At 35.4% G+C, this 24,665-nt stretch overlaps 3 protein-coding genes across 3 annotated transcripts in view; 1 reads left to right on the top strand and 2 right to left on the bottom strand.

Annotated features, from left to right (window-relative positions):
- Positions 1–2,313: 2,313 nt before the first annotated feature.
- Positions 2,314–4,304, bottom strand: LOC135683004 (RWD domain-containing protein 4). Its single transcript, XM_065198129.2, has 2 exons — positions 3,866–4,304; positions 2,314–3,100 (listed from the first exon to the last, which is right to left on the bottom strand). The coding sequence occupies exons 1-2, from the start codon at positions 4,214–4,216 to the stop codon at positions 2,900–2,902; spliced, it is 552 nt and encodes a 183-aa protein (XP_065054201.1). The 5' UTR covers positions 4,217–4,304; the 3' UTR covers positions 2,314–2,899.
- Positions 4,304–24,665, top strand: part of LOC135683000 (N-alpha-acetyltransferase 25, NatB auxiliary subunit) — a 70,055-nt gene continuing 49,693 nt past the window's right edge. Inside the window, exons 1-13 of the mRNA XM_065198124.2 lie at positions 4,304–4,458; positions 6,117–6,341; positions 8,206–8,324; positions 10,047–10,124; positions 11,489–11,594; positions 12,344–12,424; positions 18,282–18,393; positions 19,152–19,241; positions 19,657–19,787; positions 20,587–20,708; positions 21,000–21,062; positions 21,498–21,633; positions 23,864–23,953. Of these exons, the coding sequence (XP_065054196.1) occupies positions 4,404–4,458; positions 6,117–6,341; positions 8,206–8,324; positions 10,047–10,124; positions 11,489–11,594; positions 12,344–12,424; positions 18,282–18,393; positions 19,152–19,241; positions 19,657–19,787; positions 20,587–20,708; positions 21,000–21,062; positions 21,498–21,633; positions 23,864–23,953 (1,408 nt within the window). The 5' untranslated portion in view covers positions 4,304–4,403. The remainder of the gene's footprint in view (positions 4,459–6,116; positions 6,342–8,205; positions 8,325–10,046; positions 10,125–11,488; positions 11,595–12,343; positions 12,425–18,281; positions 18,394–19,151; positions 19,242–19,656; positions 19,788–20,586; positions 20,709–20,999; positions 21,063–21,497; positions 21,634–23,863; positions 23,954–24,665) is intronic.
- LOC135683002 (neuromedin-U receptor 2) lies at positions 14,169–16,933 on the bottom strand. Its single transcript, XM_065198127.2, has one exon. It carries the CDS (start codon positions 16,093–16,095, stop codon positions 15,040–15,042), a length of 1,056 nt encoding a protein of 351 aa, XP_065054199.1. The 5' UTR covers positions 16,096–16,933; the 3' UTR covers positions 14,169–15,039.

The following is a 24,665-nucleotide window of genomic DNA, read 5'->3' as shown; positions in this document are numbered from 1 at the left end:
CAGGGTGTGGCAGATTACCTTTTTGAGCCACATCAACTAATGCGAGTAAAGGCTAAAATATGCTCAGTTCAAATCAATTATTGGCGGTTGTGGTTCTCTATTTAAATCAAGGATTCTATGTATGCAGTTAAACTCTGCATTATAACAGCAAAACAATGGTTCTATTTGTAACTCCAAGAAACTCTAAAAACAATTCAAAATAATAATCCTAGTCTAACATTTTTTGCAATATTTTCAAGCGAACATAATATATATAATATTCTGAAATTGAGCCAAGAAAATAATCAAAAATTTGACCTGTATGTTCTTTTCTTTTATGTGTCATCTTTTCATTTGTCTAGGTTAGTATCTTGGCTACAATTTAAAATCTAGTGACCTACAAACTTACTAAAATATCATTGAGAGAACTTAAAATGATACAGATTCCTTAATCTGTACCAAACTTTAGTATTCTAAACACTTTGTTCATTTAACAATTGGCAAGCAGAAAAACGTCAATATAACTTTTAAGCATGCACCTTTCAGAAAGTTTCAGAGAAAAAAGGACTTAAAGGGTAGCTGGGGAAGGCCTTTGTCTGTTCCTTGCTACAATGCCTGCCAAAAGTCTTGGAACACTGACATCAATTTCCAAGGTCAAAACCAATCATCCCCCTCTCCCCCACGGAACAATGTTGGTTTACTATCAAACGGATTAGGATTTTAGGAAGCACTTTCTTTTGCGCTTCTTTTATGATATTTCTCTAAATCATCAACATTGTTTGAGGGGGAAGGGGGCGGAAGTAGCAAATTTTTTTCATGAAAGGAATGAAAGATATCAAATGCAGCGTAAATTGGTGGGTGTTCCAAGTACTTTTGGCAGGCATTGTACTTTCAAGGAAGAAACTTTCGCGGAAAGAAATTTTTGTGTTTTTAGCGTTTATGGCCTAAAATCATGGATGATTGATACGCGAAATTTTCTCAAATGCTAAATTTGCATAAATTTATTTTTGCTGTTGATCCTCTTGAAAACTTTGACAAAGAACTATTGTGTTGGACAAATTTGACATCTTTTTTGTTGTTTTGTTGGTGGAATGGAAATAGAAAGAGACCTTAATTGAATGGAATTGTTTTTTACGCAAAGTTCATGATTTTTACTAAAACGCGAACGTTTTTTTTGCAAAAGTCCTATTTCGATCTTTCGCAAAGTTGATTCCAAATACTTCCCCATTTGAGAAGCTTTATTCCTGTGCAACTGACTCTAGGGAACGTTCGATCATGTATGGAATTATTAGCTAGAAATGTAACAATGGCGACTCTAGGCAACTACCTAAAAACAACAGCTCCTTGATCTTTACTTAAATTATTTCTCTAGGAAGTAGGACAGATGCTCGGAAATTTAAGGTGACAAGGGATTTAACAGAAGAAATCATTGAACATTTTGGACGCGAAATTTAAAGAGACACATCTTTCTTACATCACTGATTTGTGTTTGTTGTCGTTCATTCTCGTCGCGTTGCGGTGTTCCTTATACACTACTATTTTATCGTCTTTTCGCCGCAAGATTTCCTCCGGAGTCCGGCGAGCAGCCTGCTATCGTGGCCTCTCATTTATTCGCACAAATCTTTCTTTCTTGATAAAGGTGAAGTAGTAGCGGGTTACGTTCTTGATCAGAAATGTCACCCATCACCAATTTCAAGTGGAGGACTTGAAATTGTTTTGGGTACAGTTTTCAAGATATCAGAAGCATAGGGGAGGTACCTTCATCAATTTAAGGACATTGTTTCTCAGAACTAAGGTTTCTCAGAAACTAACATAGAATGCTGGATTGCCAATGCCAGTATTTAACTTTTTAATAACGATATGAATGGATTTGGTAGTATCGAAGTTGATGAAGATTACAATGTCTAAGACGGCGATGATCAGAATGACAGAAGATGAAGGCAATACTTAGAACCGTCCTGTTCTGCACACTAAAGTGCAGTTTACACTGTATGTTGTGTATGATTTATAAGAAAAACAGGAAAAGCTCACTTTTAAGCACAAATATATTTGTTAATCTTGGGAACCTGTCCTAAAATCCGAACTCCCATAGCTAGAGGTACATTTACCAATTACGTAATTCAAGGAAAAAGCTTATATCAAATTTCTTTTGATGTATACATGACTTTATCCTTCTTTGCCAAAATTATGTACATATTGAATTACAGCAATGGTATCAGAACAGTTGAAAATATGTCTGTTTAGGAAAGTCTAGTTAGTCAACAATTTATAGGTATAAAACAATTTTGAAAAGGAATATTGAAAAATAGCAGAAAGGAAACAATAAGAAAAATATTTAGCTGCATACTTCAACAACCTCATTTCTTACTGAAAATAAATTCAACATCTAAATACAAGAAAAACTTAATTCATGTTCTACAAAAATGATTTAAAATGAGACTATTTTCCTGAGACTTAGATATTCTTTCAGCTTGGAATGGTTTTGAAATAGGTTTGAACAAAGTCAAGCCATCATTACAGAATCTTAATTCAGGTTTTAACCTAAAGAAAGGGAAAAAAGCAAAGATTAGTTTTCAAATAGGATGGCTAAAGTTTTATGTAGAAAATACAATCCTTCATTCTTCTAATCAATTTGATAGATTATTGAAGTTTTAAATCTATAGATAACAAAGTATGTTTTTATTTCAGTTATTTGCTGCCAATTTTTGAAGGGGGGGGGGGGGGGTAGCATTGGCTAAATTGGTACCACTGCCTCTTTTGCCTTCCAAGTTCTGTCGCAAAGGGCAAGTTAATTGGCAGATGTATGCAATTCCTCTTAAACTGTTTTATGAAACATTTCAGCAGCTGGTCTTTTAATAATTCTTGGATTTCATTTTTGTTTGTCTTGAATATAAGCCTATCTTAATGAAATATTATACGGCTAGTCTTTTGCTACCCCTGTTTGACACAGATGTTTCACTACATCAACCCAGTCCCAGCCCCTTTCCCGTTCTCCTTTATAATTTGTTCTATCTGTTATTCTTCTCTTTTGTGCTTTTGTAAGAATTTCTTTTTTATCTTTTGATTTTGATGATGACTGGTTTTCATCAACTTTCTCTTCTTTTTCTTCTTTTGCATTTTCCTAGAAAGGCAAATATGTTTTGATGAGTTAAAGGAGTATGTTGTCATGGACATTAGTTTTACTTAGTATTGTTATAGGCAGAAAATACAAGCAGAACATGCAGAACACAAACACAGTGTCAACAGTATGCTTTCATAGGTGTACATGATTATGTACATGATCATTACAAAAATTTTGTGACCAAAATTGAAAAAAAAATTGTAAAACAAAAAATGAAAAATTTTACATGCATGTGGTACCGTTTATGTATATATCAATATAATATGTGTGCAGAGCAAAAAATAAAGCCTAGAAAGAAAAGTAACACAAAACCCCAAAACCTTCATCAACCTTACAAAAATTTACAAGAAGTCTTTCAGTAGAACGTGCCAAACATACTTAATGTGGGGCAGATTGAAATTTGCAAAATATTTTTGTGGGGGAAATGAGATGAGATATCAGAAACAAACCACATTGCAAAATATCAGATTGTATAACCTTTTCTTCAATTCAAAATAATACCCGGAGGAACAAATTATTAAAATGTAATAAATACGTAACACCGCAACGGGACGAGAATGAACAGCAACAAAAACACATAAATCAGTTAAGGCTAATATTTCACCCCAGCAATGGGGCTTTATCAGTTATTCTTCATCGGCTGAATGGGTAGTTTCGGGCTGGACAAACCAGTCCAGTGTCAATCTTTGAAAAATGAATTTATTTCTCAAAAAAAATAATTTTAAAAACAGGCATATAATCGATCTTAATAACAGAATATTATACCTTTTGGGTAAATTCCGGGATTTTTTCGATGAATTGCTGCGAATTCTCATTCATCCAATCAAACAATGAGTAAGTCATGGCAGAATCTCGCAATTCTTCGGCTTGTTCTAATAGCTGAGCCTTTATTTCGTCTTTCAATTCAGATGGCAGACTATTATTGAAAAATGTATTTAGATTAATTATTGGTAGGTCTGAAGGATACTCGCAAGGCCACGAGATCTCGAGCAAAAATGATTTATCTTCAAGTCCATATTTATACTGAAAACAAGTGGGAGAGATTTCTTTAAAGTTTTCATCGCCATCATAAATCGATCTCAATACTTCTCTTTCCTCTTCGTGTGCCTCTTCCATTAGATGTTCTATTGAGAAGGTTTTAATTCTATTATTATAAAGGTATGCAATAGCACACCATCAAGTGTTTTAAAAATCTGCTCTTATTAATTTGACTCTTTGTGAAATTTGAGTCTCCAAGGAGAGGCCACTTGAAAAGGCTAGGCCAAAGCAGTTTTTGGAAGTGAGGTCGTCGAAGCATGCAGACATGGCGGGAAGGGGTCGCGTTGACGTTAACGAACGACGGTTGAGACCAATTTACGGTATGTATGCAAATTTTAAAAAAATCAAAAAAATTATAATATGCAAATCATTTTTATTGTTAAGCTATAAAAGTTTGTGGTCCACCACCTGTAGCATTGATAGGTACAGTCTTAACGTTTGTGCCTTGTCCACTACATACATCCCTACCTCAGCTACTACCGCAAATTTCCGAAATAACATTGCAAACCCGAATGTTTATCTAGTTCGTGAATATCGTAGAATAGATTCGAAATCTCTGTTATAAAGCTTTTCGTTTGAATTTTTGTTGCAAACTGCATTTCCATTTATTAAGTACCTCATTTAAAATATCCAAAGATTCCAATTCCTGCCACCAAGCATAAGGGTAGAACGTAAAACCTCAAATCGCAAATTCAATGAAATTGAAAGTCTTGCGTCCTGGATGTAACTATAAACAGTGAATTTGCAAGAAGATAGTAAGAAGAATTAACATTTTTATCATAGAATATCCAGATCTGGTGCATAGCTATCTTGAAAAGCATGATATGGTGCTTGACAGGATCTCATATGTGCAACAGAAAAACGAAGTATTAGGAAGTGTGCTGGAATTGTGTGCAATCTGTAAACAAAAACCTTTTTTGGCTATAGATTTTGGCTATAGGGTGATTTTTGTCCATTAAACTTCAGTCTGAAAATGTTAAAATGTATGTAAGATTTATTATTCCACGTAAACATTTTAGCAGTGGTACTTTGTTTGATTTCAAGTTAACATGACATGAAAACAAGAAGTCTCCTGAAAAAATTTTATTTGGAAACAGTGCAAAAATCATCTCAAGGTCTGAGTTAAGGAAATTTAACAATATCATAGAGAAGAGATTTTTTATTGAAAACATCACAAATTCGATTTGAAAATTCAAAATAATTTATAGGCTTTATTATAAATTTTTGCTACAAAGAAGTCCTATTCAAGTGCCCAACTCTAAAGGACGCAAATATTAAGGGGCTGTAAAATTCACTCCTACAATCCCAAAAAAAACACGAAATCATCTCAATATACAAACTATTATAGTCTCACATTCAGCGATAAGGTTAAGAGTGGTGGGATTGTTTTTTCAAACTTTTTGTATAGGTTGGAATCAAAAGAGAATTGAGTGAATTGTCAATAAAAAATATTTCTAGAGCTTAAGTTTTTTAGCTGGATTGTGGCTTGTGGTATCAATCCCAGTTTATGAAATGGTTTGTAGGGGAAATCCCTAATATTTTGAAAATAAATGTATTTTTTGACATAGACCTTAATGAGGCCAGTGTAACAACAAAGTGTAGTCACTGCTTTAAATAATAATAAATTTGTTCAAAAATTATATGCCAAAATGACTCTAGCCAAATTGATGCAAAAAGTTATTCTCAATATCTTTGAAATATATTAGGACAGCATAATGCTACTATGCTAACTCCCTTGCTGGAAAAAATGAATTGTAAGTTAAAGGTACAAATCATTTACTCTTCTACTCTGATAAAATCCTGTCTGCCAGGCAAATTATAAAAATTAGTTTTCAATCTGCATTTCATTTGTATTCAATCATTTCTCATTGTTTTGCTTTCTCTCTGCCAATTATTTATTGTTGTTATTGTAATCATAAGATGCTTCCAGCATCTCTTCCTTCTGGTTATAATCTTATATTTTTTTATACCATCTCAGATGCTCTTGACAACCTCAACAACAAATTGGCAATCCAGCTTGCTGACAAGATCCTGAAAAAGCAAAAAGATTTGCATTGTGCTAAGGCTTTGAAAGCTCTGGCTTTATTACGCTCTAATAGGTTACCAGAATGTCTTGAGCTACAAGAGGAGTTAAAAAGGATAAATGTATGGGATGATTCAATTCTGCAGTGTATGACCATGACATACAAAGAAATGCAAAAGCGTGAGTATACAAAACAACACTGCATTTATGGATCCTACCTTTACCCTCAGCACAATAATTAATGCAAATTCAATTCATTTTCAGTCTAATTTTATTTGTATACTACAGAAGCAAAATACTTTAATAATACTGTATTATACACGACTCTAGAAAAGTATGAACGTAAAAAATCAAAACGGAAAGTTCAAAAAGGGGGATCTCCTACAGTGGGGTAGAAATATTCAACGCTCTGCCACTTTGTATCAAAACAGAAAACTATTATGTTAAATTGAAGAATGCTTTGAAGGAACATTTAAGGATTAAACTTGTATAATAATTGTATAACTTAGATAGGATATTGTCTATTTTTAATGCCTTTTTATAAATTAGTTGTAACTTCCCCTTTAACTATTTACCAATGTTTTTTTAATTTTAGACAGGGCTTCTCTTGGTAGCAGCATGTGTTTTAGCTGATTGAATTACCCTGTAAAAATAGTGTTTAAATAATGTATGTGCTTGTCCTGCTTTTTAATTGAAAAGTTTCTCCTACGCTTATGCCATCTAATGGTCTTTGGGAACAAAAGTAATGATATTTCTTTGAATATCTAAAGTGTCAGGATTAAAGAGAGCCTAGAAGAAAAGCTGCTTGGAGTGATTCTGGATGAAACATTATGCCTTAAAAAGCAATTGAAGTCCATTTGCAAAAGCAATTGAGGTCCTCTCATGAATCTCTCACTTTTTTGATACTGAACAAAAGAGAATAATGAAGGCATTTATTTTGTCCCAGATCAACTACTCACCTCTTGTTTGGATGTTTTGCGATAGAATACTTAATAGTAAAGTTAATCAAATTCAGGAAAGGGCATTGCGGACAACTTACAAAAGATATGAAATCAGATTTTGACACAATGTTGCTCAGAGACAATGCGGTCCCAATCCACATCAGGAATTTACAACTGTTGATGACTGAAATTTATAAAACAAAATGGGAGCTAGACCCTACTTTCATGAAGGATATCTTTCTTGAAAAACAAAGTACTTATGGATTATGAAGCTGCCACAATCTACTCCTGTCATAACCGCGTACTACGTGCTATGGCATAGAGACGATATCGTTTCTAAGGAATAGATTGTGGCAGGCATTTCCCAATGACATGAAACAATCAGATACCCTCTCCAGCTTTAAAAGGAGAATAAAATCTTGGAAAGGAGAATAAAATCTTGGAAAGGAGAGGAATGCAACTGTAGACTGTGTAGACCTTTCGTGGCTCAGGTTGGGTTCTTGAACGGATAAATGCGTTGTATTATAATGCCAAAAGAATGCTGCAAAAACATTGTAAAACCTCTATATATATATTTATACCTAATTATTTCTCATGTTAGATATATGTATTTTTTATTTTTTTTAAACAATTTTGCTTTGTAGTAGGCTTAGATAAGCTTTTATTCTGTGGTAGCTATTTTTATATACCTACTATAAATAAATAAATAATAATAATGATAATATTAATAATAATAATATTCCTGATGAATGTTGCCAGATATTTTCATGATGCACTTGAAGTTTTTTTCCCTTTGACATTGCTATTTATGAACATGGAAAAAGCATGTTTTTTATTACAGCCCTTTTCGTTATAGAAACATACACAGTTGAGCCTCATTTTGTCAGATATATGTGTAGCAAGTCACAAGTCTTTTCCCTAAAAGTCTGAATCTTGCGCTTAAACAACAAGCTAATGGATGTTATAGTGATTGTTTTCTCAATAACAGGACCGGACCCTGTGTCAATTACCAGCACTATAAATTGTACGGAAATATAGATCTTCAATGTCAGGTTCTCAACTGAAGGCTTCATTCTGTGATATTACTTTTGATTATATTGCAGCTGAGGAAATTGCAACGATCTATGAATTAGCTGTAGCCCAACATAAAAATAATGAAGAATTCTTGAGTCATTTGTTCATGGCATATGTACGGATTGGCAACAATCTTAAACAGCAAAAGGTATGCACGATACTTTTTATGCACGTCGCTTTTAATCAATCACAATTATGGTTCTTCATAAATCTATTCTTAGCTCCTAGTACTGAGCTGAACTGCCTGCAAGAGGATGCCACAGAGGCCAGTGACTGCAGTTCAAACCCTTGCTCTCAGTGAGCAAATACTTTTGTAAGATGGGTTACCAGCTATTTAGAATTCCAGGGAAGGAATCCCAAGATGTAGGACTGGAGAGTGGCTTGGAGCCCTAAATTTGCATTATTGTGTTACTCTCGTTGCCATGACATGCTATCTTGTTGCCTTGAAGAGCATCAATTAATAAGCACGCACTTTAAGGGCCCTTTCACACTACTTCCTTTTCAAATGAAAACGGAGTCAAACTAATCCGTTTTTGCCTTGCGCTCACACTGTTCTGCGTTAAAAAGGGAGTCATATGAACACGCACATGAAAATGGATAATTATGAACATGGTGCGTATCGAGTACGCTCCGTTTCCAGTGTGAACACCGAAAAAGGAGATATTTAAATGTGCTAACAATGGCAACAAAATATGTGCTTTCTAGCATACCAAATCTGAAAAATTTTGAAATTGAGAATTAAAAATGGGCTGGTAGCTGTTATAACAAAGTTTTTTACGAGTTGCTTTTATCTAATTTCACTTATTGACGCCAATTTGTTGCGGATTCGTGAACGCCTCTTTTAAAAAATGAGGCCACCAACAGCGTTTTTGTTGGAGCAGTGTGAACACTTACCATATTCAAATCGTATTCATTTGAGAACGGATAAGTATGAACGGACAGCGTTTTCATTAACGAAAATGGAGCGAAACGAATACGGAGTAGTGTGAACGTAGCCTAAGGCTATCTTTAATCTCCGAGAATTATGTCTCCTAACAATGCTAACATCTACATTTGCTTGATAGAAGCAAAGGAACAAATACTTAAAACAGTAGTTAACAAAATCGTTCTTAATTAACCTGTTACTTGCTTTGGGTAGATTTTTTGTTGAAGGGCTACAATGAGAAAAAACACGATTTAGCTACTTCTGGTACAAGCTTGTTTTTTACTTATTGCCGCACATTGTAATGGAAATAACGTGCGGCCCATAACACTTCAAAATACCAAGGTTTATTTCATAGATAATACAAAATTGTCAACTCAAATTCATAACACAACGTAGTTAAAACTGTTCATATTTTCAAAGTTTGTCTTTATGTTCTCCTTTAATGAGTAAATAAAATACTCTTTCTTGACAACATGTTGGGATTGGGCCCCGGTGCTCATGGCTAGCCTTAGCTTTCGTCTTCCCTTTTACTTGTCCATTTTTCACTATTCACCTTTTCCTCTCAACAAGAATTCTTTTTCCCCTGTCTTTGTATCATGGAAAGCTCCTTAGGGAACTGGGTGCAGGCGTTCACCACCAACACACAGGGAAACCAGGTCCATAAACCCACTAATGGTCGCTAGGGCTATACCTCTGAGGGATTCTCCTTATTCGACCCGACTTCCTGGTATCTTTGTTAACACACATAATCTCTTAGCATAAATTTAAAAAATAACGAATGCCTTCAACCTAAAAGTCAAGCTTCACCACCTATTTAGATATATTATTATTATTTCACTAGCAGGATGATTTCTTTGATGACATAAAAACTTGTTGATGTAATAATCACACATTTGTTCCATCAAGAAGAAGGTATGCCCAAGTGCTGTACTCTTTCATTTTTAGACGGCAATGAGTCTTCACAAATCGTTCCCTTTGAAGAATCCCTATTATTTTTGGGCTGTGATGAGCATCTATATGCAGGTATGTCCCATTTACCTATCAATGACTATTACTCATATTTATGGAAAAAAGATTCTTTTCTCAAACATATCGTTTAGAGTTCAACCAGGTTGCGTAATGCAGTTTAGGGCACTTTTATTGGTTAACTAAAGGCCCCCGATTATTTTGTTTTTATCCAGATATCTATTTGTATATTCAAGACTTCGCTTAAGCTCACTTTATATTCAAAAAGTTTGAGTAAAAGCTCTTTAACATCACTCAGCTTCCCTAGTTAACGACAATATTATCATTTTGATATCCTGCGTCCAGCTATTGTGTTTGACATGTTTTACCTCTTGGATGGGACTTTCTCGCAGCCAATAAGTAGGGCCCAGCCTTTTTCCTTAGGGCCCCAGATATCTTCGTTACGCCATTGCTTCAACTATGGTTTTGTAATAATGTTTGCAAGCAGAGATTAGTTAGTGTTTTGGGCTTCTTTGGAAGAAACTTCAATTATTGAAGAACGCCATAAACCCTTGTGTTGAATGATATTGCTGCGCTAATCTCCTGGAAATAGCTGGGATCAAAAACAGCCTTTTTTAGATAACCCAGATTTTGCAAAACTCTGTAATGACGACATGTTTCGGGTAATTGGCAGAGCCTTGTCGTCCTTCCATCTAGCAGTTTTGGAGTCGATCTACATAAAAACGAAAAAGCCGCCATTGTGTAGACAGAAGGAGTTTGTTTTCTCTCTTGGACTCCAGTGATAATTTTTCTATAGGCACGCAGCACTGATTGGTCAACTATACCGGTCTTGTGCTTGCGTTTTTCTGATTGGCCTATTTCGATCAACAACTGGGTATATACTTTTATCGTGTTCTTTCAGACCCTTATTCTGACGTTTTTTGCTTTGAGGAGTGTCAGACGAAAAAGCTGTTATTTTATAAAAGACCAATATGTTATAAAATGTTTGTTTTTTTCAAAGCCACATTTGAAGTTCTGTACCGCTAAAAACTGTTTACAAACTGCTTTATTAACCTTTTTAAAAACAGCTTTAAGACCTGTGTTTATATTGTAGATGGAAAAATGGTTATTGAAAGTTTAAGATATCGAAATGCAGAAGAACCCAACTAAATTATCTTAAATGTCTATGCTCCTTAGTGCTCAATCGTTTGCTGGCTCCTGTATTTTGTGTCTGTATTGGATCCAGAAGCAAGAGCATTCTATTGCATTTTTGAGCAGGTTTCCTTGATATTTTGAGACTTTCCCTGAATTGTAGGATACTGTGTGATGCAACCTGAAGAAGCGAATTTTTAGTCTTGAACAGCCCGATATTCAGTGTCCAATGTCATCAGCTAAAAAATCTTCTTCTATCATTCTGAATACTTCTCTGTATTCTTCAACAGGCATTGACATCTGAAGATGAAAAAGCCGTAAAGGCCATGCTACTTCCATTGGCAGAAAGAATGGTTGCTAAATATGTGAAGGATAATAAAATTGAAGCAGAAGCTGGTAAATTTCAATCATCTTTTGGCTATTGGAATTCTGCAATGTGTATTATAAATCAATCTTTAACTTCGAGCTGAAGTCAACAACGCATTCATTATCATCACTATATTCAATCGCGGGGAAAATTTACTTTTGGAAGGGGGTTCCCTAAAATGATTTTCCCACTTATTTCAGTCTTTGCCACGTCAAACAAATTGGGTTTTAGGGTTTCTAGAACTGATATTCAGTGTAATCAATGAAGTTGTGCGTGTTGTACGTCGATAATGGACAATATTTGATACAATAAAAACGACTTTGTACAAGAAATGAATATTTAGTACGACGCTTCGAGCATAACTCTTTATTGTCATACTAAATATTCATTTCAGTGTGCACAAATGAAAATGCTTTTGACGTAAACTGTTGACTCGACTACTTATAGGAACAATCGATTTTCCACAATAAGAAAGTATGCAAATTTCATTGAGGTCTTGCGAATTTAAAGTTTTTATAATCTTTAGGTTTATCAAACATAGATGATTAAGAAGTTAAAAATTGTTTGAGGAACTTTGGGTTTCCAAATCGAATTTAACGAGCCTTGAATGTTTTATCATACTTAATCGGAATGTTGCTATTTATGATCCCCGTGAGTTATCCAATGAAATTCTACTGATTTAAGGAGATTCATTTCTAGACCTTGTAGTTCGTTGTGAACTGTAATGTCTTCTAGATATTTGTACTAGAAACTGTTGACAAGGCCTGTTTTATTCCAGAGGTACAGCTGTATCTGATGATACTGGAAAAGGCAGAGAAGTACGAGCGGGCGTTTACAATCTTAAGTGACGAATCTGAAGGTAAGCATTCAGGCTGGGAGGTTAAGCTAGCTTAGTTAGTTTTAACAGGAATGCGTTGCTATGAAAAGTACACACATGGGCCTCGCAAAAATTTGTACAACAGTAGCAAAAAGTAGAGCTACTTTTTGGCATTTGCATGTATTAGTTTTTGTTCCTGATCGGGCTGAGAGGTTAAGCCAGCTTAGTTAGCTCGGACGTGTATGTGCTAATAGAACTGAGCATGTATGTATCGTGTTAAGGCTTCTGATCGGCAAAAGGAATATCGGTATAGTACAAGAAAAGCTGAAATTTCATAACCGATCGAAGGTTTCAAACGATCATTTGACTCGAAAGGTATGTAAACAGAATAAAAAAAAGAGAGAGACACATCCTTATCTAATGGGAATTCATTTGGGAGTATGACTTTATTAGGAAGAGAATGACTTATTTGGGGAGAAGGTGACATGATACAAAGGTGACATTGCTGAAGAATGATTTTGTTAGAGGGGATTTGGCACGCATTTTTTTTAAATAAAGGAAACAATGGCTTCAATTTAAATCGGAGAAAGAGGCCATGTTAAGGGGGCTGGAACTGAATAGGTATTTGCTGGTATTGCCAGTATAATACCTTAAACTGGTATTTGCATCTGCACAATTTATTTTTTTTCAAGGTTTTCAAAGCAGATAACTCATGTTATTAAATTTTGCTAAGAACAAAAGTGCAATACGTTCATGCAAGGAACATTTATGTAATTAAAAAGGAATGATTATTTATGCATCACATGGGATCATACTCTAAGTAACAAGGGGAGCTTCGAATTTGTAAAAATGTTGATTTTTTATGATATTTTTTCATAGCATTAAGTCATAAAAACGCTGCATATTAGCATGAATATGTCTTTTCAACGCAGCAAATTTGAAGTTTTGTTGAGAAAAACGCGTTGTATGCTCGTCCTTGAAGAGCTATTCGAATAAAAAAAATAAATAAGGCGGATTAATGCCATGAAATAGTCCTGAAGGGTATAGTCGATAGTTATTCAATGTTGAAAATAACTTTTAACTCGCTTTAGCAGTCATGAAGCACTAGATCAGACGTCACAGTTAAGGCCACCCAATACCCGAATTGATGTGAACTCCAGTATCAACCTTCTGTTGTTTTGGAATCGTAGCTATGACGTTATTTCGGGGCCTCAGCACACCTGAACTTTATTCTTACACAATGCTTCCTTGTATTGCCAACAGAAAAATGTACAAAATCCACATTTTCTGCGGTTTCAGTTTGCTTCCTTTTATAATTAAATTTTTAACAGGTATGTTGCTGATTCCCTTTGTAAAAACTTACGAAAGGCTGTATTACTTTATTTGAATGATTTCCTGTTTGAATTCGTCTAGCATCTGGCATTTTCCCCAAGTTATGTAAGCAAAAACAAGTTATGTAAGGCTAGAAATAATTTTTTGTTTGAGCTGGCTAATTTGCATACATTCACAAAGTTAATCAACAAATATGTCTTCTGTTTACTTAAATATTTTTTCCAGTACTGATTTGTACTACCATCGTAGCCTTGTTTAAGTTCATTCATTCTGGTTTAGTGTTAGTGTTGAAAGCGGAAAATTTTCGTGTCCTAGGTTCTTGTCCAATAGAACCAAAGCTGATAGCTCTATTAAAACCATCAGATAAGACATTATTAAGCCAAAGTTTCAAGTATTCGACGACTCTAGAAAGGAAATTGTTGTCGTTGACTGGCTAACCCAAAAACTGTCGGTCTCAGAGTTAATAATACAATCAGGTTTTCTCTAATAACAAGCTATATTTAATAGATCCTTCTTCATTTTATTAGCTTTTACTGAGAAGGCTGCGGGAGGGCAGCGAAAATTCTAAGAACAAATTATAATCGTGTACATGTGTTTTTAATTATGGGTTCTAAAAAAACCAAGTAACCTGAATATTACTTCTTCATTTTAAATATGAAGTTGGCGAGGCAAAGGTTTTGAGAAAGTTCTATTTTACTGACCTTCGTGAAATTCCTTTGAGACTTTGAAGGCAATCGTGAAATTCTTTTGGGTCTTTATTAAAGCATTCGTGAAACCATAGTAAGTAGAAAAACCTTTTCTATTGACTATGGTGAAATTTCTTTTGTGATATGAATTTCATTTTCAAACTTGAATCGGTCAGCACCCAAGGTTTATCGCAAGTTGTATGAATGTTTTAAGAAAAATAATGTCTGAAAGGGAACAATGATATAATGGTGTTGTTGGGTGGAATAAGCAGAATAGGTGTGGTAAGTTTAATCAGTGTTGCAGTTAGATACGTGAAGTCATTACACTATGATCACTTGACGTCACTACAACAGGTTTTTTATACCTCTTATTGTATCGTTTCACTATGATCTTTCATACTTTTAAAAATGGGAGTCATTCACTCTGAAACTATGCTATGACAGAATGCATCATTACTTAGCCGTTTTTTTAAATATCAGCCCTTTAAATATACTTTAACATAACCACTTTACAATTATTTCTGCATTGAAAGCCTTCTTGATACAGCTATAACACATTTCTACACGACGTTATATTCTTAGTGTCTATATCAGTGCATTGCTTATGCATTGCTCTTGGCAGTATCCTATAGAAACTGTTTATAACTCTTTTGTTTCTGCTTCTCTTTGAAGTGCAAATCTCTTGTCAAACAATACATTTTTGTTATTTTTACCAGTATATTTCACCCCAGGAGCAATTCGTAATGTCTTTACTCTGTTGCTTCTTTTCAAACGGCAAAGAGCATTCTTAAACTGCTCTCCGCTCAATGTGTATATTATTGGGTCTAAAGCTGAATTGCATAGTGCGAATAGTGCGGCGATTCTGTAAAATCGGAAGAGGTTTATTTTGTCTCGAGTTGTGTCGTCGTAGAACTGCAATGCGGAAACCATTGTCCAATAGACGTAAAATGGTGTCCAGCAAAGAATGTATGTTAGAATTAGAAGGCCTAACATAAGCATAATTTTTTTCCGAGGTCTAAGGCTAAGCTGCGGAGTAGCGTCGGGAGCACGTCGCTTCCATAAATGACGCCAAGCAACAATATATGTCATGGTCATCAAGCTGACAGGGAGAACGGTGCCAACGAATATTGTGATAGCGCTGTACAATGTCGTGTTCATCCACGGCGGGTAGTAGCGATAACAGAACCCAGTGTCCTCTTCATAGCGCACTGTAGTTGCATTCGGTGCTAGTAATAAAAGAGACACGAACCATGACGTCACTGCAAATGCGATACTACGTCGTGTAGTAAGCTTTAAGTTGGGCTTCATGGGATACTTTATGACTATGAGGCGACTGAAGGAGATTGCGCTGAGTGTAAGTACAGAAACGCAGGAAGCGATGAAGAATAGAATCATTGCTGTTGTAAAGGTACAAAGAACGTTAGCCCATTTGCCGCGAATACTTGTTCTGCTTACGTCCACAAACACCATAAAATATGTACTCAAGCCTGCCACCAAATCTGCTATTGATAAATTCATGAGCAGAATCGTTAATGGTGTTCGTATGTCTTTAAACCTTGATATAATGTATATGACTTTGAGGTTTGCCAAAATCCCAAACATGCTCACAAGCACGAAAAGAACCTTTATGATCGTCGAAGTTGGTTCGGGGAATAATTCCGGTTTTATAGCAATTGTCGAGTTCGCTGATGCCATTCTGGTAGCTAGCTTTCCTCTGTCCTATCCTTGCAGATACAGTAATAGTGATTTATCAGTTCTTAAGATTTCACACTGCCTTATCAGTTGCATAAGTTGTAATAGAACACTTCGTGATCTTTCAAAGTTGCCTTCTTGCTGTCTTTGGAGCTTTTGCTTTGGCCACCTTTCAAAGACAACAGCTTTCATTCGATGTCAGCATATGACAACTGTCCAATGACCAAGTAACGATCTTTGAAATTCAGATAACAATTTGAATCATCGTCTGGTTGCGTGACCTGCTGCTTTGATCCCACGTCAAAGTTTGCAGTCCAAGCTTTCTATTAAAATTATATTGTTGACAGAAAGTAAACTCTTATATTTTCATTACCGACTCTTTTCGGCTATAACTTTCACTTTGTTGTTATATCTCTCGCCGTGCAAGAAGAGCTTTTGATAGCCCGTTTCAATTTACGCCATAGATAATTCCTGAGACCAAAACCTTCCGTGTCGTATTACTAAGCTCCTATTATACTTAGTAATTTAATATATCATAAATATTCACTAAAGCCCAACTGTGCATCATATGTTGGTCTTTGATCCGACCAAACGACCTTCTGTTTGCCAAGCTGTTGTACCTTGATCTTCGATAATCTATCACTGATTGTCTTTTTTTGGGTTTGGTTGTATTTTCATTTTTTCCTCGTCCGGCCGGGTCTTATCATGATTTCCTGGAATGGGATTTTGTTTCATCCATTTTTAATATGTGTCTTAGTCGTAGAGAACAACAGCCAAATCAGTCTAAAATTAAGTCCGAGTCTAAGTCAACTACCAAGTAAGTTGTGAATGAAGGCGGCCCTTTAACAGAACACAGCTGCAATGATAATTTTGTGGAATTGGATATGTACGTCGTAGAACAGTCAGATGGTATTTCATTCAATTCGATGCTGCAAGTGTCATTCTGATTTTCCTATGCTATCACAATCCTTTATTAATATGCCTGATACTGTCAATGATTTCTCGCGAAGGTTTTCTCTATGAAATGATTAAATTAAACAAAATAACACGCCAGCTGAGAAAGTAACCTAGTTCCAAATAGTTTGGAAAGCAACTGATCTTGTGGATGATTCCCTTAATCAAAGTTGAATATGTCTTCTGCGTTTACTAGAATATAGCTCTGTCCAAGAATGCAGAAAACCCCGCATTGAAATGCTGACTGATTTAAGAGTCAGGCTGTTCTTGGTTTTCTCTGCTTGTTGTGAAGTGCATATAGTCATTTCAGGACCAAAGGATCTTTTTCCAAGGAGTATATTCCTAAAATTTAATAATTTTATCTCCGAGACGCAAAGCTGTTTGAAGATGGACAATGTGGCTTTTTTTGGGGGGGGGGGGGATGTTGGTGGGTTGTGGTCGCAGCTCAATATATCCAACACCCAGACTGCAGTTACAAATTATCATTCGCCAATATACAAAATTTCATGAAGACTTCCGTTATAAACAAACCTTTTATAATTCCTAGCCGAAAACAGAAGTCTTTATTTTTAAGCGATAGTGACTTAAAGCTCTATGTGAATTATATTTTCAAAATCTTTATCCCCTCGAAAAATAATATATTATAAAACAGAGATTGCATTTCGCCATCCTTTTTGAAGGAATCTTGGAACATTCAATGCTGTGCGCCAGTGTATTATACCAAGAGTTTTTTTCCAGATCTGTGTACCAATGTGCTGTGTAGTGCCTTGTCTAGTGCCTTTTGCGCATGGTGTGCACCATTGCATTGGTTTTTCGCCAGATCCTCGCTACTGTGCTTTATGTCAGTGCCTTGTCCAGTGTGTATGCATGTGGGCCTAAATTTACTTTTAGATAATATGAGACATTTTTCATTGACCACTGCAACAGCAATAAAGAATAATATTGCTAAGTTAGATAAGATATTTTAGCGAATGCTAACTGACATGAGAACTTGCTCTTTGAATCTCTGCTTGGCAATGGGTCAGATAGAGGTTCGAGTGCGTCTACTTGGTGCATCTTTAGAAAAGGATCAGGGAACCGGAGAAAACAAATTGTCTGTTTTATGTATCTACGGATGGTTCTCCATTCAGAGCACAAGCACACGGCACGAGAGTATGGGGTTTTTGGCAGCTTGCTTATTTCTAGTTTTACTGACCGGCAATGACATTGATTTCGATCGTTTGTTTTCATTGCAGGGAGCATAGGATTGTTGATAAATGAAAAAGATGTCATAATGGTCAAGTATCTCGAGAAGATGGGAAAGTGGCCTGAAGTAAACTCGATGTACAAGAAGTTATTAGAGGAAAGGTAAGAAAATGATTTTCGCTAGACACGGAAAGGTGTTTGTCTAATTCATATTGCATTTTGATGTATTTCCGTAGTATTTCTTGTCTTGGATCGTAATGTATCTGCATTATCTACTTCTCTGCCTCTATGGTAAACAAAAAAATGGAAATATAGGTGTTCATTGCTACTCCAACGAGCTCAGCATTACAGCCCACCAATCCCCCTAGCTGCATATGTACTTTGAATCTTCTTCCATTCTTCTTGTGATTGATCTCCTTCTGTTACATTTGGTCGCAAGTCACTCTTCTCTACGTCTCTCAGTCATAGACTATTTTAAGTCTTGCCTCATCTATCCCACAGCCAATTCATTCGTTTTGTGCCCCTTGCTTTCCTTCTCCATATCTTCATTCTCTCTATTTTTACGCGGGTAGAAAGAGGGAGCTTGCTCTTAGTGATGTTGGCTTTTCGTCAGTTTTGTGGCCACTGACCACGAATTTTCTGACTTATCTTTACTAAGGGTGCATTACTTCTAGATTCAAATGTAACTGAATATTTTTCCTTTGTTAAGCGGAAAGTATTTTTTCGCGATCTTAAATTTCCTTAAGTATGCAGAACATGTTTTTCTTCTGACCTAGAATTCGCTATTTTATATTTATTACTGTTGGATACTTGTCCTATAAACATAATCGAGTTGTAAGGTATATATTTCATTAGTAATACTTAACAGTAAGTAATCTTTAACAGTTACTCGGAATAATAAAACTTTCGGTTTATTGCAGGCCGGACCAATGGTGGTACTACGTCGGGTATCTTGACTCAGCATTTGAATTGATAAAAACGAACCCGGCAGATGAGCAATGCGACAACAGGTTTGGGAATAACATTCTTATTTTTGAAACACCCTCTAGCAGACAGACATATTTTTTTCCTTGTAAGTGAATGTTTGGTGTTACTTTTATGGACCTTAATAGACCTTCGCCTCACTATTTGTACTTGAGAAGGTCATTTTTTAAAATATGCAGTGGATTCGTGCTTTTACATATATAAGACATGAAGGATAAGACATTTTCGCCTTTCTTTGCACAGTCATGGCTCAGGTTTAGTTTTCAGGAGGCCACTATAGATGTAGACATGAGCTAATACAAGCAGCCTATTTTATCGAATTTACACCACCCGTGTTATTTAGAGCTCACACCTTATTATAAGCTGTGGCATCGTTTGTATTTTATTGTGCTACTTTATTGAAATTGTGTATATTGCTTCTTCAAACGCTGTCCATTGCAGGTCGTCTGCTGATTATAATTTAGAACAAGTGCAGTCATTTCTAAACGAGAAATTGGCTGCTAATCCCAGCTTACGAGGACCATACCTAGCCAGGCTGGAGCTACTGAAAAGGATGGATCGAAGCAAAAAGGGTAAATATTTTTGTGAGTTGTGCTTCTAGCCTAATTGTCACTTTGTATCTGGAAGCTCTAAAAATATGTGATAAACAAAAGGTTTTCGAATATAAAAGGCAACAAACAAACACTAAATTCACTTAACTTATCTGTCAATTAAGTCATCTGTCAGTCAAGTCATCTGTCAGTCAAGTCATCTGTCAATCAAGTCATCTGTCAGTCAAGTCATCTGTCAATCAAGTCATCTTTCAGTCACCTAGATACATGGCTCCATTTCAACTCTGTTTTCTTTAGATTTGCTTGTCATACAAACGATATAAGTATGTGAAAAACTTTTTCTGTGCTATGTTGTAAACTATTGGAAAGTGAACAATTAGCCCTATTACGTTTTATTTCAAGTCTAAATTGATATCAATAATATGAGGGGAAACATGAGTACACGAAACTAGATAGCATTCTTACATGATGAAGTTACTGCAGTAATTAGGGCTAATAAGGCATCTAATCTAGGATGTTTAACTTGTTTGAAGGGAAAAGTCGTTCGACATATATGCGTTTGTGTTCATTATGACTTTTGAGTTAGCAAATGACAATATAAATTTATCTTCAGATTTAAGTTATCCAAATTATTGTTTTCAATATAATCCAGAGTTTGATCAGGGCCGAACAACGTTTGCCATTTCTTCTTTTTGGTGAAAATCCAAAACTTTATTCCTCTTTTGTTAAAAAGATTCTAGTAATCAACGGATATGATTGTCTTTTTCTTATACAACTTGACGTCTGTATCCTCAGAATCAGTTTTGATTTACTGTTTTAGATTGTCAAGACGAACTGCTTAAACAAATTGTGGTATATTTTGACAAATTTGGATCACACAACTGCTTTTTTGGTGATGTCTCACCCTACATAGACCTTCTTACTGGGGACAAGCGACCAGAAGCAAGTATCTCTCTGGTTTACGTTTGTTGCAGAACATGGCCTAACCACACCAGGTTTATCTGTTCCTCAAAGACGAGGCATAAAATGCTATGTCCTGCCAATATGTAGTTTATATTTGCCTTGCATCTTCATTGCAGCAAAGTATATCAATTTGCTGTAATGCTTCTGTTATGATTTTAAAATTGCTGAAAGAATTTTTAGATTATGCCTTTGTCAAGTTGCGATAGAGCAAGGAAAGTTTTTTATTTATATTCATATTCTAAACTATTATCATTTTACTACTTTTAATAGCTAGCAAAATTGATGGCTGAACGAACTTGTGATGTTCCGGAGGAGTCTTCAAATTCTGAGAAGGTAATCCACGATTTCTTGCCATAAAAATTCCACCCTTTTTGTGAGATTTGTTTTTCTGGAAAAAAAATGAAGCATAGATTTTAAGAAGCTAATCTCTGAAAGTCTTCTATTGCTTCTATTAATTTATTTCTATTGGTTCTTAGACCTTTCTGCATTTTTAATTAGGATTGTATGTTTGAAATGCTGTATGTGTATATAGGTGATGAATACAGTTTGTTTTTCAGTATTATTTTGGTACCGTAGTATTTAAGTATGCTCTGTTTCTGCTTTCCCGTGTTTTCTACAATTATTTTCTAGAAGAATAATTGATAATTTAGATTTCGTTGTCGTTAAGCTTTTCAGATACCATGTTTTCGCCTGAGACTGCTGCAGTTCGTCCATTATAATCTCTTTTTCTTGTAACTGGCTTACTCTACCAATTTCTTTTTTTACAAGATCAAGACGTTACAGAGATTCATTTGTAAGGAATGTGTCGAAAGAAGGATGGGTTTACATGACCATCTTTCCTCGAAAGAACGGCTGGAAAAAGCAAAGGAGCTAATGAAGAAACACAAGGAATGCATTCACTATGGTAGCGTTTTTCAACTGTATGTCATCTCTGCCCGGTATCTCTCTCAGCTTTGGATCTTTTTTTCAGTTGTATGTCATCTCTGCCCGGTACCTCTCTCGGCTGTGGTATTGTTTTACAGTTGTATGTCATTTCTGTCCGGTATCTCTCTCAGCTGTGGTATCATTTTTTAACTGTATGTCATCTCTGTCCGGTATCTCACTTTGCTGTCTTTTTAGACTTTTTCACAAAATTTGTTTGTTTCTGGTCCTTCATAGTCACCTTGAACACTAAATTTGAATTCAGGTTTTTACTTCATTTGAACGTCTGTTAATTTTCGATAAATTAAGCCAAATTAATGCTCCATTGCAAATTTTTTTAAATTATTATCAACACCAATTCAAAATTTGTTAAGTTCTTAAAAATGGCTTTTTAAAAAGGTTATTCAAGGCAAAGGTAATGTCCAGCGAATCACGTCACGGGATTCTTTTAAAAAAACTTTATGTTACTTCTAAGCATTAACGGAAGTAATGAAATGAAGATTTGACAGGATTTCTGGGCTCTATACTATCGCAAGGAATATTTTTAAGCATTTGCTGAACTTTTTGAATTGAGGCGTGGCCGTAATAGACTGAATATAGTCTTTAGGGCCTAGAAGTAGTTTTGAGGTAATAGTATAGTGTAAAAGTATAGTCTTAAGTGGTATTGTCCAGTGTAAAAATGCAGATATTTCATACCTCCCTCTTTAGAATTTAATTTTAAAAACCTAATTAATAAACAAATCTTAATAATCTTTTGGTGGTACAAAACCTTAAAATGGCTTTGAAAAAGCAAATATTTGAGTAAACTAAAGCTTTTCGTCTGAAAATCTTCAGAGTTTAAAACGTCAGAACGTGTTAGACGAATAGCTTTAGTTTACTCAAATGTTTGCTTTTTTCAAAAACAAATCTTACTGCATTCTCGATTCTTGTTAGCGTGCAAATATGCTTTTATTTCTTGCTCAAGGTTTGACAAATTTTACATTAACAAAAAGCAAGAAAAAGAGATTTCAAATTTCTGTATAAGTATGATAGAAAAATAGATAGAGTGCGTAAGCTACTGACCCTAAATCTACCTCTATGATGCCTAAGAGATTTATTTTCAAATCGGCATTAACAGTCTGCTCTTGATTCGGCTGGCTTGAGATGTCAATCTATTTTCTGCTACTTTTAGCGCGTTTAAAGAATCGTCCCTTTCTTTTCTACGTATTCTCACAATTGTTTCCTATTCAAAATAAGCCACGAAGGTTATTAAAAGCTAGAGTTTTAATCGTCGGAAATACGGTTAATCCCCTGGTAGACTTTTTAAGAACAATCATTTCTCTGTTTTCTCTATTTATAACTAATGTGAGAATTTCTAACGGGATTTAAACAGCATGGGTAGCTATTAGTGTTTCGGTTTCCAGGAAAAATTTGTAGCCAATTACTATATCCGGTTTTCTGTAATCTTTTGGGGATTTTCTCAAGGTCAGAAATTCCGTTTAAATGATTCTAATGTAAAACGTGCAAAGAAACAAGGTTCTTACTATCTTTAAATAGAGATTTAGCCTCTGAAGTAGCATACGTAAAAGGTGACCTTAATCAGATTGACGATCACTGTTGCTATGTTCTCAAATATCGAAAACTGGAAGTCAAAGGACTTTTTGGAGCGGTTCCCAAAACAATAGAAGAAAGGACAGAGGCTGTTGTACCTGTCCCCGCCTAAAGTCTTGGAACCCTAACTTCACTTCTCAAAACCAAATTCAGCCACCCCCTCTCCCCCTGGGAACAATGTTTTTTCCTATAAAACTATATAAGAGATGAGGAAATACTTTGTTTAGTGCGACTTGTATGATATTTACTTGAACTGTCAACATTGTTGGGGGGGGGGTGTGCACGAGGGGGGTGTGCACGAAAGTAGTAATATTCGGGAAAGAAATGAAAAATGTAAAAACTCAACGCAAATTGCTTCGTCTTTCAAGTAATTTTGGTAGACATTTTATATGATACTATAGAGCAGTATTGCTAGATCTGCTCTTTGCTTTAGTTTTCTGGAGAGCTGGGTTAAAATGATAGTTAAAATGAAAATAAATATAACAAATATGTAAATAAGAGGCATGTGTTATGTGAGAGGTGGAGCTTATGCTAAATTTTGTAGCTATTTGCTTTTCATTTTGAAAGAAAAACTGATTTCTAAACGATATTGCTAAATGTTGTTAATAAAATTCGTTTTTCAGGGAGAGATTACCTGCCTACAGATACTCAACCCGTGGATACACTTGCTCTGTTGGCTGCGTATCTTCTCATCGACATACCTAACAAGCAAGGTGCTATTCTTTATTTTTATGTGGCATTTACCACTTTTGGTAGTGCATTTTGATGTGTGTTGCTTGTGTTGCATTTCAATGGAAGTCTGCTTTGAGTTATGCTTTGTAGTTTGGTAGAGATGGATATGGAAAGCCTGAAGACGAGCGGGTTTTCAGGAAGTATTTTGTCAAAAGAGCAGCAACTTCAATTGATTCGTTTGCTAAATGCTCAAATTCGAGCTGCCTTAATTTTCTGTTAATTGATCAAAAACCTTGTGTTTTCATTAAGGCGATTTTTTATACTTTCCGCTTAAGGATGTGGCTCAATAAATAGCCCGTTGAGCTACCAGGCAAGCGACTTGTGTTCGATTCCCAGTCAGGTTATACCATCGATCTAAAGCACTAGCACAGCAGAGCCAACTCAGCTCTGCATCTTTTCGAGGTCGGTAAATGAGTACCAGTGGAAACGCTAGGGCAAACAAATGTTCACCGACGATGAGGGTCGCGCCCATCGCCATCGCCTGTACATTGAAACACCTACATCCGGGTTGGTAGGTGACCCAATCAATGTACCTGGTACGGAACACGTTGTAGTTAGTTGGTTTTTAGCTTAAGGATAACATATTTTTTCTACTACAGACAACCATCAAAGCACCTCGATAACCCTAAACCTTTGATCCTTTTCATTAAATTATTTGGCTTTTTTATTCAGTCCTTATACAGGCAGTGATCA

The sequence above is a fragment of the Rhopilema esculentum genome, chromosome 7 (genome assembly GCF_057945365.1).
Source record: "Rhopilema esculentum isolate cy_ngs chromosome 7, ASM5794536v1, whole genome shotgun sequence".
NCBI classification, from domain to species: Eukaryota; Metazoa; Cnidaria; class Scyphozoa; order Rhizostomeae; family Rhizostomatidae; genus Rhopilema; species Rhopilema esculentum.
The sequence above is the reverse complement of the archived record's forward strand: the minus strand, read 5'-3'. Positions and strand labels throughout refer to the sequence as shown.